The 16,460-nt window shown below is 43.0% G+C and overlaps 1 protein-coding gene across 2 annotated transcripts in view; it reads left to right on the top strand.

Moving 5' to 3' along the window:
• C2H1orf141 (chromosome 2 C1orf141 homolog) overlaps positions 1 to 16,460 on the top strand; it is a 49,748-nt gene that overhangs the window by 7,499 nt on the left and 25,789 nt on the right. Inside the window, exons 4-6 of one of the 2 annotated variants that reach the window (XM_059254599.1) lie at positions 1,112 to 1,203; positions 12,742 to 12,858; positions 15,780 to 15,844. In XM_059254599.1, coding sequence (XP_059110582.1) covers positions 1,112 to 1,203; positions 12,742 to 12,858; positions 15,780 to 15,844 — 274 coding nt within the window. The remainder of the gene's footprint in view (positions 1 to 1,111; positions 1,204 to 12,741; positions 12,859 to 15,779; positions 15,845 to 16,460) is intronic. The other variant, XM_059254600.1, reaches the window with a different exon arrangement.

Raw genomic sequence — 16,460 nt, 5'->3', positions numbered from 1 at the left:
AGAGGATTGAATGGTACTTGCCCACACTGAGGGCAGATCCTCTTCAGTCCACTAACTCCTGTACCTACCTAGTCTAGAAACACTCTTGCAGACCTACCCAGAGAAAACTATTGGGCAGTTCTTTAGGTAATCCTGGATTCAGTCAAGGTGACACCTAAAAATCTTAGCCACCACACTGTTACCAGAGTTGTTAGGGTTAGACTCCAGTCCTCCTAACCCTGACAAGCTAGGTTCAGCCACTCATCCTCAATACACCACATGAAGAAATAACAGTAAACGGCAGAGAAAGCAGAGCTGTTCCCTGTGGCCACTGTGAACAAATTGGGAAACAAATAAATAGGTCCAAGGACATGTAGTCCCCCTACACACACACACACACACACACACACACACACACACACACACACACACACACACACTTTCAGAATCCTGACATGGGATTTAAGTTTAAATAGAGGGCAAGGGGCATGTAGACCTAAGCACTGTGGTCAAGATGTGGTCCTGCTGATCCTCACCACCTCATCCCCCGTGTGCTCTGAAAGGTGGTTTGATAATCTGCCAGTACTATGTGAAGTCTCTTTCTAGGAAACCAGCTCCTCCTCTGGCTGATGCTAGGCTTCAGCCCTCCCTTTGCTCAGCATGAGACTTCTGAGATATGTCAATTTCTTGCAGTCCACCATTTCAAGGAGTCTGGTATAAGTTTCCTTCCTCGGAATATCTTCACTCCTCTTGGGACAGTTACAGTATCTAGAATAAAGAGCGTAGAGTGAAATTCTCCATGTAATACATAGATGCTGTCATCCTATTGGATGTATGAACTGTCCCTGAGTCCATATCTCACCACTTTCCATTTAGATTTGTCCCCCCAAATCTCCTGGAACCAAGTTCTGATGTGTGTTCTGTGAATATTGGCACCCCATGTTCCCTGGTTTCTGCCCTAGCAGCAAGTTTGTCCTGTCCCCTCCACTTCAGGTTCCTTCTCCAGTCAGTTTCAGTCTTCGGCCTTCAATCTGTAAAATGGGCATGTTTATAGTTCTCCAAATCTGTATTTTAGCTATGTTTTGTAAATTTTCTGATTATTTTCATTCAGAATAACTTTCATTTCTTCCAGGCGTACATCTTTCAAATATAAGCCTAAACCCAGAAGTGGCTTTGAAGAGTCAGATTTACCTGGTCTTGCAGCAAATACAAACTGTGAAGAAAGTGAGTCAGTGGGTGATGCTGTGTGTAATACTGACTTCTCCTTTCCTTTATTAATGAGTGCTATTGAGTAGTAATTTATTAATTACTTTCTCCTCCTCCTCCCACTTACATAAACACACACACACAAACACACACACACACACACACACACACACACACACACACACACACACTTAGATATAATCTCACCTTATTGCCCTGTCTAGACTTGAACTCCTTAGACTCAAAAGATCTCTCTGCTCATCTTTTCAGGTAACCAAGCATATACCATCATACCTGGTTCACAAATACATTTTTATGAATACATTTTTGTTTATGTGGTTGTTTCATTTCTTTTCCTGGGGAGATATGAAGAAATAGCAATTACCCCAGACAGTTAGGGTATGAACAGACCAAAGAAAAATGATTCTATTTAAGTCTGATAAATCAAAAATCCATTTAGATTATTTCCGTGAGTATACATGGATGAGAAGTTACTTACAGGAACATGGATGACTCTTGCCAGGATACCACCAGGAAGTCCCTCCCTCAGGAGTTACACTATTGAAGAACTCTAACCCTCAGTCAACCTTCCCACCCTCTGTATTTCCTGATTATCACCCCTTCTTCTCAGGCCATGTGCACAGGAGCAAAATTATGTGCATCTTGAGGCAGGGGTAGTGGGGGTGGTGACTGGAATCTCACGTGAGAGCCTAGTGACCCTCACCTCTCCTAGGAAGGAATGTTAATAGCTTTCACCACAGACTCTCACTGTATTGTCCTTATTTCCTTACATACAGAAGGTCAAGTCGTTCCATATGTTACCATAGCACTTGCTGAGTCATGATGGCCAATGGTCAAGTCACGCCTAGAGGAAGTAGTTCTACTACGGCACTATTTTTCTTTCTTCTAAAAGGAAATGCCAACTTTTCTTTTAACTCAACCCTAAGACTTTCCTTGCAGTTAAGAAATAAAAGTCAAGTATGAATTGCTTGTTTAATAGAAACATACTTACAGGATTAGAAATTTTAGGAATCTGTGGTCCCAGACCCAGCATTTTATTAGTTTTCAGAGGGGCTGAGTGTTGTCTGTTACTTTTGTTTCTCTCTGTCCTTGTCAACCTGGTGATTACACTGTCATCACCCTCATTGACCAAGGCTTCTTGTCTACACTCTGCCCCTGAATGCCGCATGTCTATGTTGTGCACTATAAATTCTCAAAAGATGTGTTTATACACATGGCCTCTACTCTCTCCATTCCTGTTTAAATATCAACTCACTCCAGTCAGGATCCCTCCCTTGCTATTCTGCTTGAAGTACACTGATGATCAGGATTGCCAGTGGCCCAGTGTTGCTAAATCCAAACAACATTTTTCACTTCCATTTTCTTCTACTTCTCGACTCAGTTGATCATCCCCTCCTTTTTTTCTTATCTTTTTTTATTAAGAAATTTTTTATTCATTTTACATACCAACCACAGATCCCCCTCTCTTCCCTCATCCTGCCCCCTGCAGTCCCCCCCCCCAAAAAAACCACTCCACATTCCCTCCTCCAAAAAGGTAAGCAGAGCCTGGTACATTCAGTTGAAGCAGGTCCAAGCCCCTCCCCCTTCATCAAGGCTGTGCAAAGTATCCCCCCATAGGTAGTGGGCTCCAAAAAGCCAGCTCATACACCAAAGATGGATCCTGATCCTACTGCTAGGGGCCCCTTAAGCAGACCAGCCCTCTTCTCTGTCTTCAACTGAACTCTTGGAGCTTGGCCTGGTACTTGGCTGTGGATCTCTGCATCTGCTTCCATCAGTTACTGGATGAAGGCTCTATGATGACAGTTAGGGTATTCACCAATCTGATTACTGGGGTAAGCCAGTTCAGGCACCTTCTCCACTATTTCTGGGGTCATCCTTGTGGATTCCTGGGACCTTCCCTGACACCCAGTTTCGCCCTATCCCAATGATGTCTCCCTCTATCATGTATCTCTTTGCATTGCTCTCCCACTCCATCCCTGTTCCAGCTTGACCATCCTATTCCCTTATGTTCTCATCCCTCATCCCATACCCTCTATTGCCCCTTGTCACTCCCAGTTTGCTAATGGAGATCTCATCTATTTCCCCTTTCCAGGGCTATCCATGTGTCCCTCTTAGGGTCCTCCTTGTTAGCTATCTTCTCTGGAGCTGTGGGTTATAGCCTGGTTATCCCTTGCTTTACATCTAGTATCCACTTATGAGTGAGTACATACTATGTTTGTCCTTCTGAGTCTAAGTTATCTAACTCAGGATATTTTTTAGTTCCATCCATTTGCCTGCAAATTTCATGGTGTCATTTTTTTAAACTGCTCACATTTTCTTTATCCATTCTTCAGTTCAGGGGCATCTAGTTTGTTTCCAGGTTCTGGCTATTATGAATAATGCTGCTATGAACATAGTTGAGCATGTGTCCTTGTGGTATGATTGAGCATTCCTAGGGTATATGCCCAAGAGTGATATAGCTGGGTCTTGAGGAAGATTGATTCCTGATTTTCTGAGAAACCACCATACTGATTTCTAAAGTGGTTGTACAAGTTTGCACTTCCACCAACAGTGGAAGAGTGTTCCCTTTGCTCCCCATCCTTTGGAACATAAGTTGTTATCAGTGTTTTTGATCTTAGCCATTCTGACAGGTATGAGATGGTATCTCAGAGTCATTTTGATTTGCGTTTCCCTGATAACTAAGAACGTTGAGCAATTCCTTAAATGTCTTTAGGCCATTTGGGATTCTTCTGTTGAGAATTCTCTGTTTAGCTCTGTAGCTCATTTTTTAACTGGATTGTTTGATATTTTGATGTCTAGTTTCTTGAGTTCTTTATATATTCTGGAGATCAGCCCTCTGTCAGGTGTGGGGTTGGTGAAGGTCTTTTCCCATTCTGTAGGCTGTCGTTGTGTCTTATTGACCGTGTCCTTTGCCTTACAGAAGCTTCTCAGTTTCAGGAGGTCCCGTTTATTAATTGTTGTTCTTGGTGTCTGTGCAACTGGTGTTATATTTAGGAAGTGGTCTCCTGTGCTAATGTATTCAAGGCTACTTCCTACTTTCTCTTCTATCAGGTTCAGTGTAACTGGATTTATGTTGAGGTCCACTTAGACTTCAGTTTTGTGTACAGTGACTGATATGGATCTATTTGCATTCTTCAACATATTGACACCCAGTTATGGCAGCACCATTTGTTGAGCCTAATTTCTTTTTTCCATTGTACAATTTTTACTTCTTTGTCAAAAATCAAGTATTCATATGTGTGGGGATTAATGTTAGGGTCTTCAATTCAATTCCATTGGTCCATGTGTTGGTTTTTATGCCAATACCAAGCTGTTTTTATTAATGTAGCTCTATAGTACATCTCCTCCTTCTTGAAATTCTCAGTTTTAAGCTTTTGGGACTGTTGACAGCAAACACAGCTCTCACTCAAAAGAAATAAGAAATAGTTTATTTTTTATCCAAATATGAGTGTCCATGGCATAAGAACATGGATTACAAATGCCCCAAATAACATGTCCCTATGTGGAAATGTATTTTTGAAGTTATCATAGGTAAGGAACAAAAGAAAGTCATAAACCAAGGTGTTTTCCAAATGTATTGGTGAGAACATTGAGGTCACAGTCAAGTGACGAAATCTCAGCAAGAGGTTTCACATGTTTTCTGATAACTTCCTTACCTTTGGGGATGGTGAAATCTTGTGGTTGACTACGTTAATACCTTTAGAAAAGATTTACCTGGGAGTCACAAGGATGTTTGGTCATATGCAGATGTGGGCAATGAATGGCTATTGAAAATCTAGCCAGAATACCAGAGATTGTGTCTCTCACTGTAGCAATCAAAAGGCAGAATCTTGCAAGCTCACTTTGTGTAGAGAGCCAGCCACCTCAGAAACCACAGAAAATCTGCCTCCAGCCAGCTCCCGCTAGTGTATTGTCTAGGGAGTCAGTACAGAGGCGAGTCATCATTTCAAAGTTTTGTCTTGAACTTCGGGTTGGGAAGCTTGCCTTGTCCATGAGATTCATGATGCTACTACTTCTCTTCTTATCGCTTCCTGCACATTCCCCTCCTTATCAGCTCACTCTGTGTAGTGAGGAGCTCGTGTACACCTAAGGCTCCCAAGTCCTGCATTTTTCCTGAGTCACCATCCAGACTATCTCTACGTTAAAGGTTAACTCAGAGCAAACAAAGCATTAGCACATTGCTTTTAATGCAGGTGATATGAAGTACAAACGTGCCCTCATACTGCAGAATATGACATTCCCCTATCTGTCTCCTCTTCTTTCCTACTGTTAGTAATAACTCATATTGGTTTCACATGAAGTAAGGCATCTGCAGCTGGCACATCATTGTTAGTTCAGCATCTTACTAGCAAGAGAGGCTGTGTAAGTCAGAGCACTTTTACAACAGCAGACAGATGTGCAGAGGAGTATAAGCAACAGGAAAAGCAGGAAGGCTGCCCTGAGGCCAGAAAGGCTTGGGAGCCAGGAGGCACAAGAGGTTAACACTGAAGAATCCCCCTCTATTCTTTATGTCAGAGACAGTGTCATCAACTGCATTAGCTTTTTGTTCAACCCACTGAGCTTTGCCTGTTAGGTTAAAATTGCATCCTTCTACATTCTTTTCTGTTTTCTCGCAGTACTAAATTATCTACTGTAGCCCATTTCCTAGGACTGCTTCCCCTACTGGACCTGATTTCTGTCCAATAGCCCCAATAGGCTTTTACCATAGATCAAGTTAGATGCTCAACTTCTGAGTCCTGAAGTGGCATCCTAAATGTTCACAGAGGTACACACCATCAGGAATGAGTGATCTATCAGTGTGCTGTACTCTCAGAAATCAGTGTGTGGGAAATGGCCCTCTTCTCCTTGCCTGGTGAGTTAGTTACTTTTGCTGTTGCTGTGATAAAATATTCTGACAAAAACAACTTGAGAAAGGAAGGGTTTATTTTGCCTCACAGTTCCAGGGCTACAGTCCATCATGTTGGAGAAGCTCAAGGCATCAAGTCATGGTGCACCTGCAGACAGGAGCGGAGAGAGATGGATGCAAGCTCAGCTCCCTTTTCTTTATGTATGCAGTTCAGGATCTCAGTCCAGGGAATGGCAATGCCCATTCTTAGGGTGGGTCTTCCCACCTCAATTAACCTCACCTAGGTAATTCCACACAAGTATGTCCATAGGCTTCTCTCCCATGTGAGTCCAGATCCTGTCAAGTTGACAACCGCTGTCAATCATCACACCTGTAAGCCTGGTGGTCCTTCTGAGACAGCTATTCCAAGAGCCTTCCTAGCCTCTGGGGCTGTTCACGGGCACAGAGTCCATTTCAGATCTCCTGTTCATTTGGATGTCTGTTAGTCTTTGATGTCATCTTCACCTTGCGTTGTATATCTGAGGCTTAACTCTAGCAAGCTGCTCTGCTATAAGTGTCACCTGAACCACCTCCCATGAGCCAGTCCACAACTCAATCTTCCGGAGAGCCTGTCTTGCCAGTTTTCAACAGAACCTTGTCACCAAGGGCAGAATCGCTAACACATGCATCCATTCTAGGTAAGTTTAAAAACATGATTCTGGATTCTCCATTCCCAGTCTCTTACCTAGTCACCTAGACCATTGTTTATGGTCTGGAGTGGCTGCCCATAAACAATGTCAAGAGGGCTCAAGTCAAGGGAACCCTAGGGAAACTACTCCTATTCTCTCAGAGCAGGCGGGACTTGATCCCAATGTAGGTGCATTATGGCACAATTTCGAGATTGTCCTTTCCAAGGCATGATTCATACTTTCTACCCTATCCAAGGTTTGGGGTCACCAGGATCTAGATAGTCTCCAGTGGATTCACATTGGTTTACCCTTTCAACAGTTATGATCATGCTATTAAACAGTCCAAAGTGAAGGATAATCTCTCTCAGCGGGTCTTTAATAATTTCAGTTGCTTTTTCAGTTGATATGGGAAACACTACAACCTACCTTGAAAAAGTATCAACACAGACCAGCACGTATTTGAACTCTCTTGACTTTAGCATGTGAATATGTGAAAATGTTGACTTGCCAGTCCTGGCATAGGTCTTGACCTTGGCTGTGTAAAATCTCTGTTTTGTTGAGGTCAGTCTTTGGGTTATTCTTAAGATAAATTATATATCTAGCTAATGTTATGCTCTTCATATGGCTTCGAATAACCCCAGTCCTGTAATCGACAGCTTATTGTAATTAATCAGAGCATCTTTACAAAAAGTGACTCACTCAATTGCTTAACCAAGTAGGCCAGAAGGAATACTGTTCCTTTCTCATTCTTGTCTAGTTGTCTTATTCAGATTTGGTAAATCTCCAGCGCTCTGGTTAGCCTTGACACAGTCATCTGAGAGAAGCCTCGGTTAAGAAATTGCTTAGATCAGATTTTTTTTTATGGGTATGTCTGTATTGGCTTGATTACTGATTGAGGCAGAGGGATCCAGCCCACTGTAGGGAGCACCATCCTTAAGCAGGGAGCTGGTCCTGAGATGAATAAGAAAGTTAGGTAAGTATAAACCTGTGAGCAAGTCAGAGAGCAAGCCACCAGGAAGCATTCTCCCATGTTTTGCTCGAGTTACTGCCCTGACTTTTTCAGTGATGGATGGTGACCTGGAAGCATAAGCCAAATAAATCCCTTCCTCCTCAAGTTGCCTTTGGTCAGAGTGGTTTCTCCCAGCAACAGACATCAAGCCAGGATAAGCAGCCAGTAGCCTTTTCTATGTCAGAAGCAGAATACTGAGACTCAGATTCAGATCAGTCAAGCATGGGAATGAGTGGCATCATATGATGAGCTTTAGCAGCTTCATAGCCTGTGTTGCCTGCCAAATTTTTCTGATGCAGTGGTTCTCAAACTGTGGGTCGTGACCCATCTGGGTTTGAATGACCTTTTCACAGAGGTCACCTAAGACCATCAGAAAACACAGATATTTACATTATGATTCATAGCAGTAGCAAAATTACAATTATGAAGTAGCAACAAAAATAATTTTTTGGTTGGGGGTCACCACAGCATCAGGTATTAAAGCATTACAGCATTAGGAAGATTGAGAACTACTGCTCCAGAGGACCCTGTAGGTGGACCTGTTGGCCTTCTGCGGGAGAAAAAAGTTACCTGAGCCTGCCGCTTAGTTAGAAATCCCTCCCCGAAAGAGAAATTTGTGAGTCAAAGCTGTGTCTCCTAAACAAGGCACAGTGGTACATGCTTGTAATTCCAGTGCTTGAGAGGTAGAGACTGTAAGATTGAGAATTCAAAGCCAGCCTTGGCTGCAAAGCAAGTCTGAGGCCAGAGTGGACTACATTAAGACCCAGTTTAAGAGAAACACACACACTACCACCACCACCACCAATACCAACACCAACAACAACAGCACCCAGCCCTGTCTCCCATTGTACATTCCAGAGATTTCGGAAACCACAGATACTCAGGACTGGTGCTGTCCTGTTTCCATGGGGCTTTTGTGATTGGACGATTTACTACTGAATAACTAACCTCAGTATCCACCAGCAAAGTCAAAGGATGTCCCTTCTTTGTTAATTTTACCTGAGACTCTGGGGGAGTAACTGTAATTGGCTGTCTGAATCTCAGGCCTCCTCCATCTTCCTCAGAACCAGACTCCTGGGCAAACAAGACTTTCAGCTTCTGGCATGGCTTTTGCCTGGAGCACTCAGATTTCCAGTGACATGTCTCCACAGCAGGCGTGACAATTTCCCTTTCATGACCTTGCCTCCTTGACTTTGTATCCTGAGGTTGTGTCCTAAGAGGATGGTGGCTGTCTATGTCTTTAGCTATACACAGTCATTATATACTCTATGGGCAATGTCTGCCAGTTAAGAGAATTTCATGTCAATACTCCTGTGTTTTGTAAATCAAGCCCTCTGTGAAATATAGACTGTAGTCACCATCTTGACATTGTTGTGTCATCTGAGAATCCAAAACAGCACATCTCCAATGTGCTTGACAGCTCTGTTCTGAAAATGCCTATGATTCTCATCAGCCCTTTGTTGTACCACTGAGCCAGGTTTAGACACTTTTGCTTTGGTACCATTCTTCCTAAGGTCTCCTGGGATAAATCTATCTCTCTATGTTAGAAAAATGAGACACAGAAGCAGACAGACTCCATCAACAGGCTGAGGATGCTTTGTTGAAACAGTGATGGGCCCCAACCTTTCTACAGGATGAAGGTTGAGTGCCTTTAGAGGGGCTGGGGGACAGGTATATATACATACCTGCATACTTGGGTAGCTACCAGGAAGTTACAGCTGGTTTTTGTGGTTTGACTGGAAACATAATGGGTTGCTTTTGGTACCTGGGCATATTGTTTCTGCAGGTGAAGCTGAACAGTCAGGCTGGGGCTAAACCATTCTTTATGGCTAGGGGCAATTGTCCCATACAGCCTGATTCAATTCCTCATGACCTGAGGCTATTACCCAACACTCTAGATCTACTACTTTATCCTCATTAATACTACAATTAGGCTCTGCTCCTGGGACCACCTCATCAAAAGTGAGAGTTTCAGCTGGATGGTCCTGATGTCTTTTCTCTACTTCCTCCCTAGCCTTATGCAGCATGAGCCCTCTATCAGCCATCAGAAGGAGAGTAAGTAGTAAGCGAGGCCCAATGACTGCCAACCTAGAGACTAAACCAATCACTCTGACAAGGTCATGCCAACAGGATGGCCCTGTATGATTTCAATTTAGAATGTCTAGTGTGAAAAGGAGGGTATGTGCCTAGTAGTCTCCAAGTCATTATTCCCATTATTCCCCATGTCAAGGTTGTGGGGGGGAGGGTCGTGGGGGGGTTCTTCTTAGTGAGGATGAGTAGCATCCAATGAGAGTACCCTGCTGGGTCAAAGAAGGGGACACCACTCCAGACACACCCTCATTTTCTTCCCTGTCTTTCTTAGTTTCCCCTGGGTATGGGGAATCAGGTTCTGTGGCTAACTATGCTTGGGCTGGGGGGTCTTTCTTTTTTATATAATCATAAGCAAAATTGGAGTGATTTGCTAGCACAGACCCTGAGGAGCTATCACAAGGAGTGGAGGCTGAGACACCCACTCTGACAATCTTAGCTCTGACATGTGCAGATGGAGCAGAATAGAAAAGAACTTTGAGTGGAGAAACAAGCTGTAAGCTAGGGAGAAACAGAAACACTACAGAGAGCACCCTTAAGGCAGAGGCCAGACAAGCTGGACATCAATGCAGAAGGTACTGCGGTTCAGTTTGCCACATGAAGGTGACAGGCAGTGCCAGGGCCAGGAAAGGGCAACTCCCCAAACAGAGTCACTTGCTGGATGCTTGGAAGTGTTTTCCCCCAGAACTCCAGGACCCTTTATGCTCTTAGGCAGGCTTTGGGTTCTCTGAGGCAACTGAATGACTCACTGAGGGTCCTGAGGTTTTACCTCTGTGAGCCACGTGTAACCAGAATCCTGGAGGTCAAGGTGTCTGTCAGTATGGAAGCCAACAAACAGACAGAAATTTCATTCTTAAAGTGCTCTTTACTTGGCTGGCAATATGGTAAGTCAGAAAATCTGCCTTCCCCTAGCCATCTCCTGCTAACACATTTTACAGAGAACCACAACAAAGGCAAATAATCATTTCAAAGTCTGGGTCTGGGACTGGAGAGATGGATCAGCAGTTAAAAATACTTGCTGCTCTTGCAGAGGACCCAGAACCCATATGGCAGTTCACACAACCATCTGTAACTCCAGTCACAGGAGAACCCATGCCATCTTTGGCCTCTGCTGGCACCAGGCCCATACATGGTACAGACACATTGTAAAACAGTCATGTAAGATAATAAATAAATATTGAACTTTAGGTCTGTCTTCCTGGTGAGACGGACAGCCTTGATGCTTCTCTTCCCATCACCTCCTGCACTTTCCCCTCCTCTCCTCTTCTCTCTCTCTTTCTCTCTCTCTCTCTCCTCTCTTCTCTCTCTTCTCTCTCTTCTCTCTCTTCTCTCTCTTCTCTCTCTCTCTCTCTCTCTCTCTCTCTCTCTCTCTCTCTCTCTCTCTCTCTCTCTCTCCTCCTCTCCTCTTTGTGTGGCAGAGAGGTTCATCCACACTCAAGGATTCATTCTAAGTTTCACACTTCTCCCCAGTCATTATCTAGGTAACAGTCAGCTAAAGTTTTACTCAGAATAAACCATTAGCACTGTGTACTGATGGACTACTGTGGGAGTTTGGATGAAAATTGCCCCTATAGGCTAATACACTGGAATGTTTGGTCCCTGGTTGGTGGAATTGATCAGGAAGGATTATGAGATGTGGCTTTGTTGGAGGAGATGTCACTGGGGGTAGACTGTGAGGTTTCAAAAGACCATATACCCTCAGTTAGCTTGCTCTCTCCTCTCCTCCCCTCCCTTCTCCTCCCCTCCCCTCCCCTCCCCTCCCCTCTCCTCCCCTTCCCTCTCTTCCCCTCTCCTCCCCTCCCCTCCCCTCCCCTCTCCTCCCCTTCCCTCTCTTCCCCTCTCCTCTCCTCTCCCTCATCCTCTTACTTTTGGATAAGGATGTAAGCTTTAAGCTCCTGCTCCAGCATCATGTCTTCTGTCATGCTCCCCATCATGACGGCCATGGACTTTAAACCTCTAAAATTGTGAGCCCCAAATAAACGCTTTCTTTTATAGGTTGCCTTGGTCATGGTGTCTTGTCACAGCAATAGGGAATCAAATAAGATAGCTACTTACAACATGTTCATGCAGATTCCTTTCTATAGTATGAAGTGCAAATGGGCTCTTAAAGAATTTCGAGTACCTCTATCTGTCTCTTCTCAAAAGGATTGAAGTTAGCCCAAGAGACTTCTGGCTCTGGATTCACAATATTCCAACCCCCACACTTGAATTTCTAATGAGTCAGTCTAATGAGTCAGAGAGTTTATAAATCTCTAACACAGGTGTAACACTCTATTTCTGGCAGGTTTTGTTCACAGGATCCCTATCTCCTGTTTTCTTTCTTATTATCTAAGCGCTTCTCGGTCTCTTAAATGTCTGTTCTCACCCCTAAAATACATTTGCTCAGAACTAATCCTGAGCCTGCCTGTTCCACACCCTCCCCTTCTTTAAGCCTACCCCATCTTACAGTTTCAAATATCATAAAAGCAGGGCTGGTGAGAACGACTCGGTGGGTAAGGGCACTTTCCACACAAGCATGGCAGCTTGGGTTTGACCTCTGGAATCTATATAAAGGTAAAAACAGAAAGACAACTCCACAAAGTTGTCCCCTGACCTCTCTCTCTCTCTCTCTCCCTCTCTCTCCTCTCTCTCTCTCTCTCTCTCTCTCTCTCTCTCTCTCTCTCTCTCTCTCTCTCTCTCTCCACACACACACACACACACACACACACACACACACACACACACACACTTCAAATGTACCATAGAAATGCTATTATACTCTTTCTTTCTAACTATAATACGTAAGTGTCTCTGAGTGTCAGCTCCCTCTCTGATATCTCAGACCTCACACAGGCATCTTGAATCCAATGCCTAGAGCAAGACATATGATTGCCTGTCCCCACCACACACGATGCTAACCATTCTTTCCCACCCTCTTCCTCCAGCATCCTCAACACAGCACACTAGACTGGGAAGCAACCCAAGTGTGAAGTCACCCCTGATTTCCTTGTCTCCCCATTCTCAAAGCCCAGCAAGTCCTCTCCACGCTAATTCATCTCCAGTTCAGTATTTTCACCACGTCGGCTGCCACCCTGATCCAATCACCTTTTACCTACTTAAGTCCTAGCATGCTCCCTGGCATGACTTCTTCCATCCTCTCCATCTTCCCAACTACACATAACAAAGGTGCAAATAGCACCAAACTCTTGTATAATAGCTACCTTTCTGATTCTAGGTGTCCCCGTTTGCTCTCTGTCGCTGTGATAAAATACCATGATTAAAAGCAACTGGGGGGAGTGTGGTGGTTTGAATGAGAGTGTCCCCCGCAGCTCAGGCATTTGAACACCTGGCCCTCAGTTGGTGGCATTGTTTGGAGGTGCAGTCTTGTTGGAGGAAGTATGTCACTAGAAGTGAGCTTTGAGGGTTTAAAGATTCATGCCATTTCCATTTTGCTCTCACTGCTTCTACTTGTGGGTCAAGATGTGAGCTCAGCTTCCTGATCTTGCCACCACGCCTACATTTATTGTCATACCTTTGTTCAGCACTGCAAACTCTTACCCACCTGGAACTGTAGCCCAAATAAACTTTTTCTTCTATAAGTTGCCTTGGTTTTGGTGTTTTATCACAGCAACAGAAGAGTAACTAATGCATGGGGGAACATAGCCCTTTAGCTTGCCCTTCCGAATCACAGTCCATCATTGAGGAAAGTCAGGGCAGGAACTCAAGCAGGAACCTGAGGCAGGGACTCAGGCAGAGGTCCTGGAAGAATACTGCTTACTGGCTTACTGGCTTGTGCCTCGTACTCATAAAATTGTCAAAGAACAAAATTTCTTAATAAAAAAAACCTAACATTTTAGTTACCTTCTAAAAGAGAACTGTAACTATCTGCCTGACCTTCCATTATGGCCGTAATGTTTCTAACCCATTTGCTTTTGTACAGTTGTAGTGTTCCTTGAAAAGGTGGCTAGCATCCTATTCTAATGCCTCTTCCCTGGCTTCTCACCACCCTTACTATGAAATGTGCTCTCCCTGAACTTTACCAATAGATTGGCATCATTCACTGTTTCTTCAATGACTACCTCTTCACCAGCCTCCTTTCAACACAACTTCTAGATTTCCTCTCTGCCTACACACATTCACTGTTCATTCATTCACTCTTTGGGGTTTTCTGTGTTACCCAACTAAAATGTATGTATTGCCGTTGAGTGATCTCAATTCAGGGCCTAGCACCAGTTCTTACTAGATATCAGTTGAATAAATAACCAGACTCCATATTGTTTGATAAGTCTATTATATTATTCAGTCCTCAAAACATCCATGTATGATAATTATTAATATTTGAAACTGACAGATGAGGCAGAAAGGTCAAAGAGGATAACTTTTCAAGATAATATAACTTACAAAAATGGGTTTGGTTTGAATTGCAGCATTATCTAAAACTGAAGTTAGGCTATTTCTCCTATATACTATGCTTATATTAAGAAAATTATTATATAATAATATGAATGAATAACATTCATAATTAGGAAAAGGAAAATGCAGGTTGAGGAGAATACCTCTCTTTTCCATGGATTTATTAAAGATTATTTTTACAACTTAAATATTATTTTGAATAATATACATGCTTCTAATTTATTTAGAAAGTCCTTTTCCAAGAAAATAAAATTGTATTGCATAATAAATAAATATTTAAAAATTATATTCTATCATTTAAAACCTCAATTTTAAAGGAAATAATTTCAGAGGTTGGCAAGATGGCTCAGTTGGTAAAGGTGCTTGCTGCCAAGCCTGATGACCTGAGTTCAATCCCTGGGATCCACATGGCAGAAGAAGACCACAGACGCCCACAGCTTGTCCTCTGATGTCCATACACTCTCTGTGTCATGCATGCAGCCATGCACATGCATATCTACAAAACTAAATAGGATGAAAAATTTAATAAGAGAGTCATTTTGGAGTAGATTTCTCTCTACAAATATAAAAATATTGCATATGTAAGCAAACAGGATTATTAAAGCATAGGTCTAAAATATTTACTAGTAGGACAGGCGGCAGAAGATGAACAGATATGTGATAGAGAGGTGGGTAAGACAGAAAAACAGAGTGGTATGTGCTCTGTGGAAAGGGGCGGAGCTAGAGACTGAACAACAGTGAGGACCAGGCTGATGTGGGTGGCCTGCACTGCCACCTGAGGGCATGATGATGTCCATGTCTATCCCTGCTGCCCAGGGCCATGTCTGGGTCCAGAGTCCTACTGCAGCTGGGGTCTGTGTTGATGTCCATGGCCCATGTTGCCACTGAAAGCCAGCAGATATCTCTGGTCTTTGCTGCTGCCTGAAGCCATGTTGATGTCCTTGGCCCAGGCTACCTCCAAGAGCCTTGCCAGTGGCCATGGCCATAGTCTGTGCTGTCACCAGAAACCCATTATCCATGCTCCCATTGTCTATAAATAGCAGGGAAGCTACTTTTGCAGTGATATCAATGACTGCAGATGCACAGTTGAGAAAGAGGGACGGGAAAAGCTTTTGTGACAACTTCTACCTTCCCAACTGTCCTGCGCCCCCAAAAAGTAAAAAAAGTAACAGCCTAAACAGGAAGCCATCAAAGAGAACTCTTTAAAAAAAAGTGTGATAAGGATGCTGAGGTTAGCTCTCCAGAATTGGGGTATAGGAGAGGAATGACTCAGTTTCATTTAAGGGACAGGACACTGAGAGTTTGACCATACTCCAGGGAGTATATAGATAACACAAATTGGACTCGGATTTTTTAAATTTTTAAAATTTTTATTCTTTTTTTTGTTTAGGGGGGGCAGGAGGTCTCAAGGGTGGTGGTAGATCATGGACTGGGAACTGAGTGTGACGGGGTGCATGATGAAATTCTCAAGGAATCAATTAAAATGTTGTGTTAAAATATTAACTAGTAGTAGAGAAATTAGAAGTAGTTATTTTTTAATTATTTTTTGTGTGTGTTTGGATTTCCTTAGAACCAAAAGGAGGAAATCTAAAATTGAGTCCTATATCTCTTCGTTTTCTTAAGGATAAAAATGAGGTGAGTGTAATTTGCATATTTGTGACTACTTAACAGTTATTTAAGCTAGTTCAAATAACTTTGTTTCTACGTATCACAATTTAAGTGAAGTTTAGAATCCAAAAGTACAAATGTAAAGCAATTTCATCTGATGTGATATGAAGTCTTATGTATGAAAACAACACAAAAATTATGCATAAGCTAAAACTATGCACATCTAATTTAAACACTTACTTAAACTTATAAACACATAAGCCTGTTGATCTTTTCATGTGTAGCTCAGGCCATTTTTTGAGCTATGGTTAGATAATACAATTACAATAACTACCAAGAATAGGTTTAGAATCAACTGATCACTGAGGGGGCTTCACCTGCATTCGGAAAACTTGCTCTCTTGAGACACCTGGCCACTATTCAGCAGGTCACACCTAGGGCACTAGAGAGGTAAGTTAACCCAGAGAATCAGTGAGGGGAAACCACTTTAGAGTCTTTTAAGTCTACGTTGATTTGCTGTTAACTGAGTATTAGTGACATGGAGAAAGAAACATGAAACTATGCATGCTTAGTGATGATCATTAGTATCTATTATTTTTTATCCTTCGTGGGGCGGGCAGTACTGGTATTGTATTGAGCTTAA

Source organism: Peromyscus eremicus, chromosome 2 (assembly GCF_949786415.1).
Source record: "Peromyscus eremicus chromosome 2, PerEre_H2_v1, whole genome shotgun sequence".
Taxonomy (NCBI): domain Eukaryota; kingdom Metazoa; phylum Chordata; class Mammalia; order Rodentia; family Cricetidae; genus Peromyscus; species Peromyscus eremicus.
This window is presented reverse-complemented; position numbering and strand designations above follow the sequence as displayed.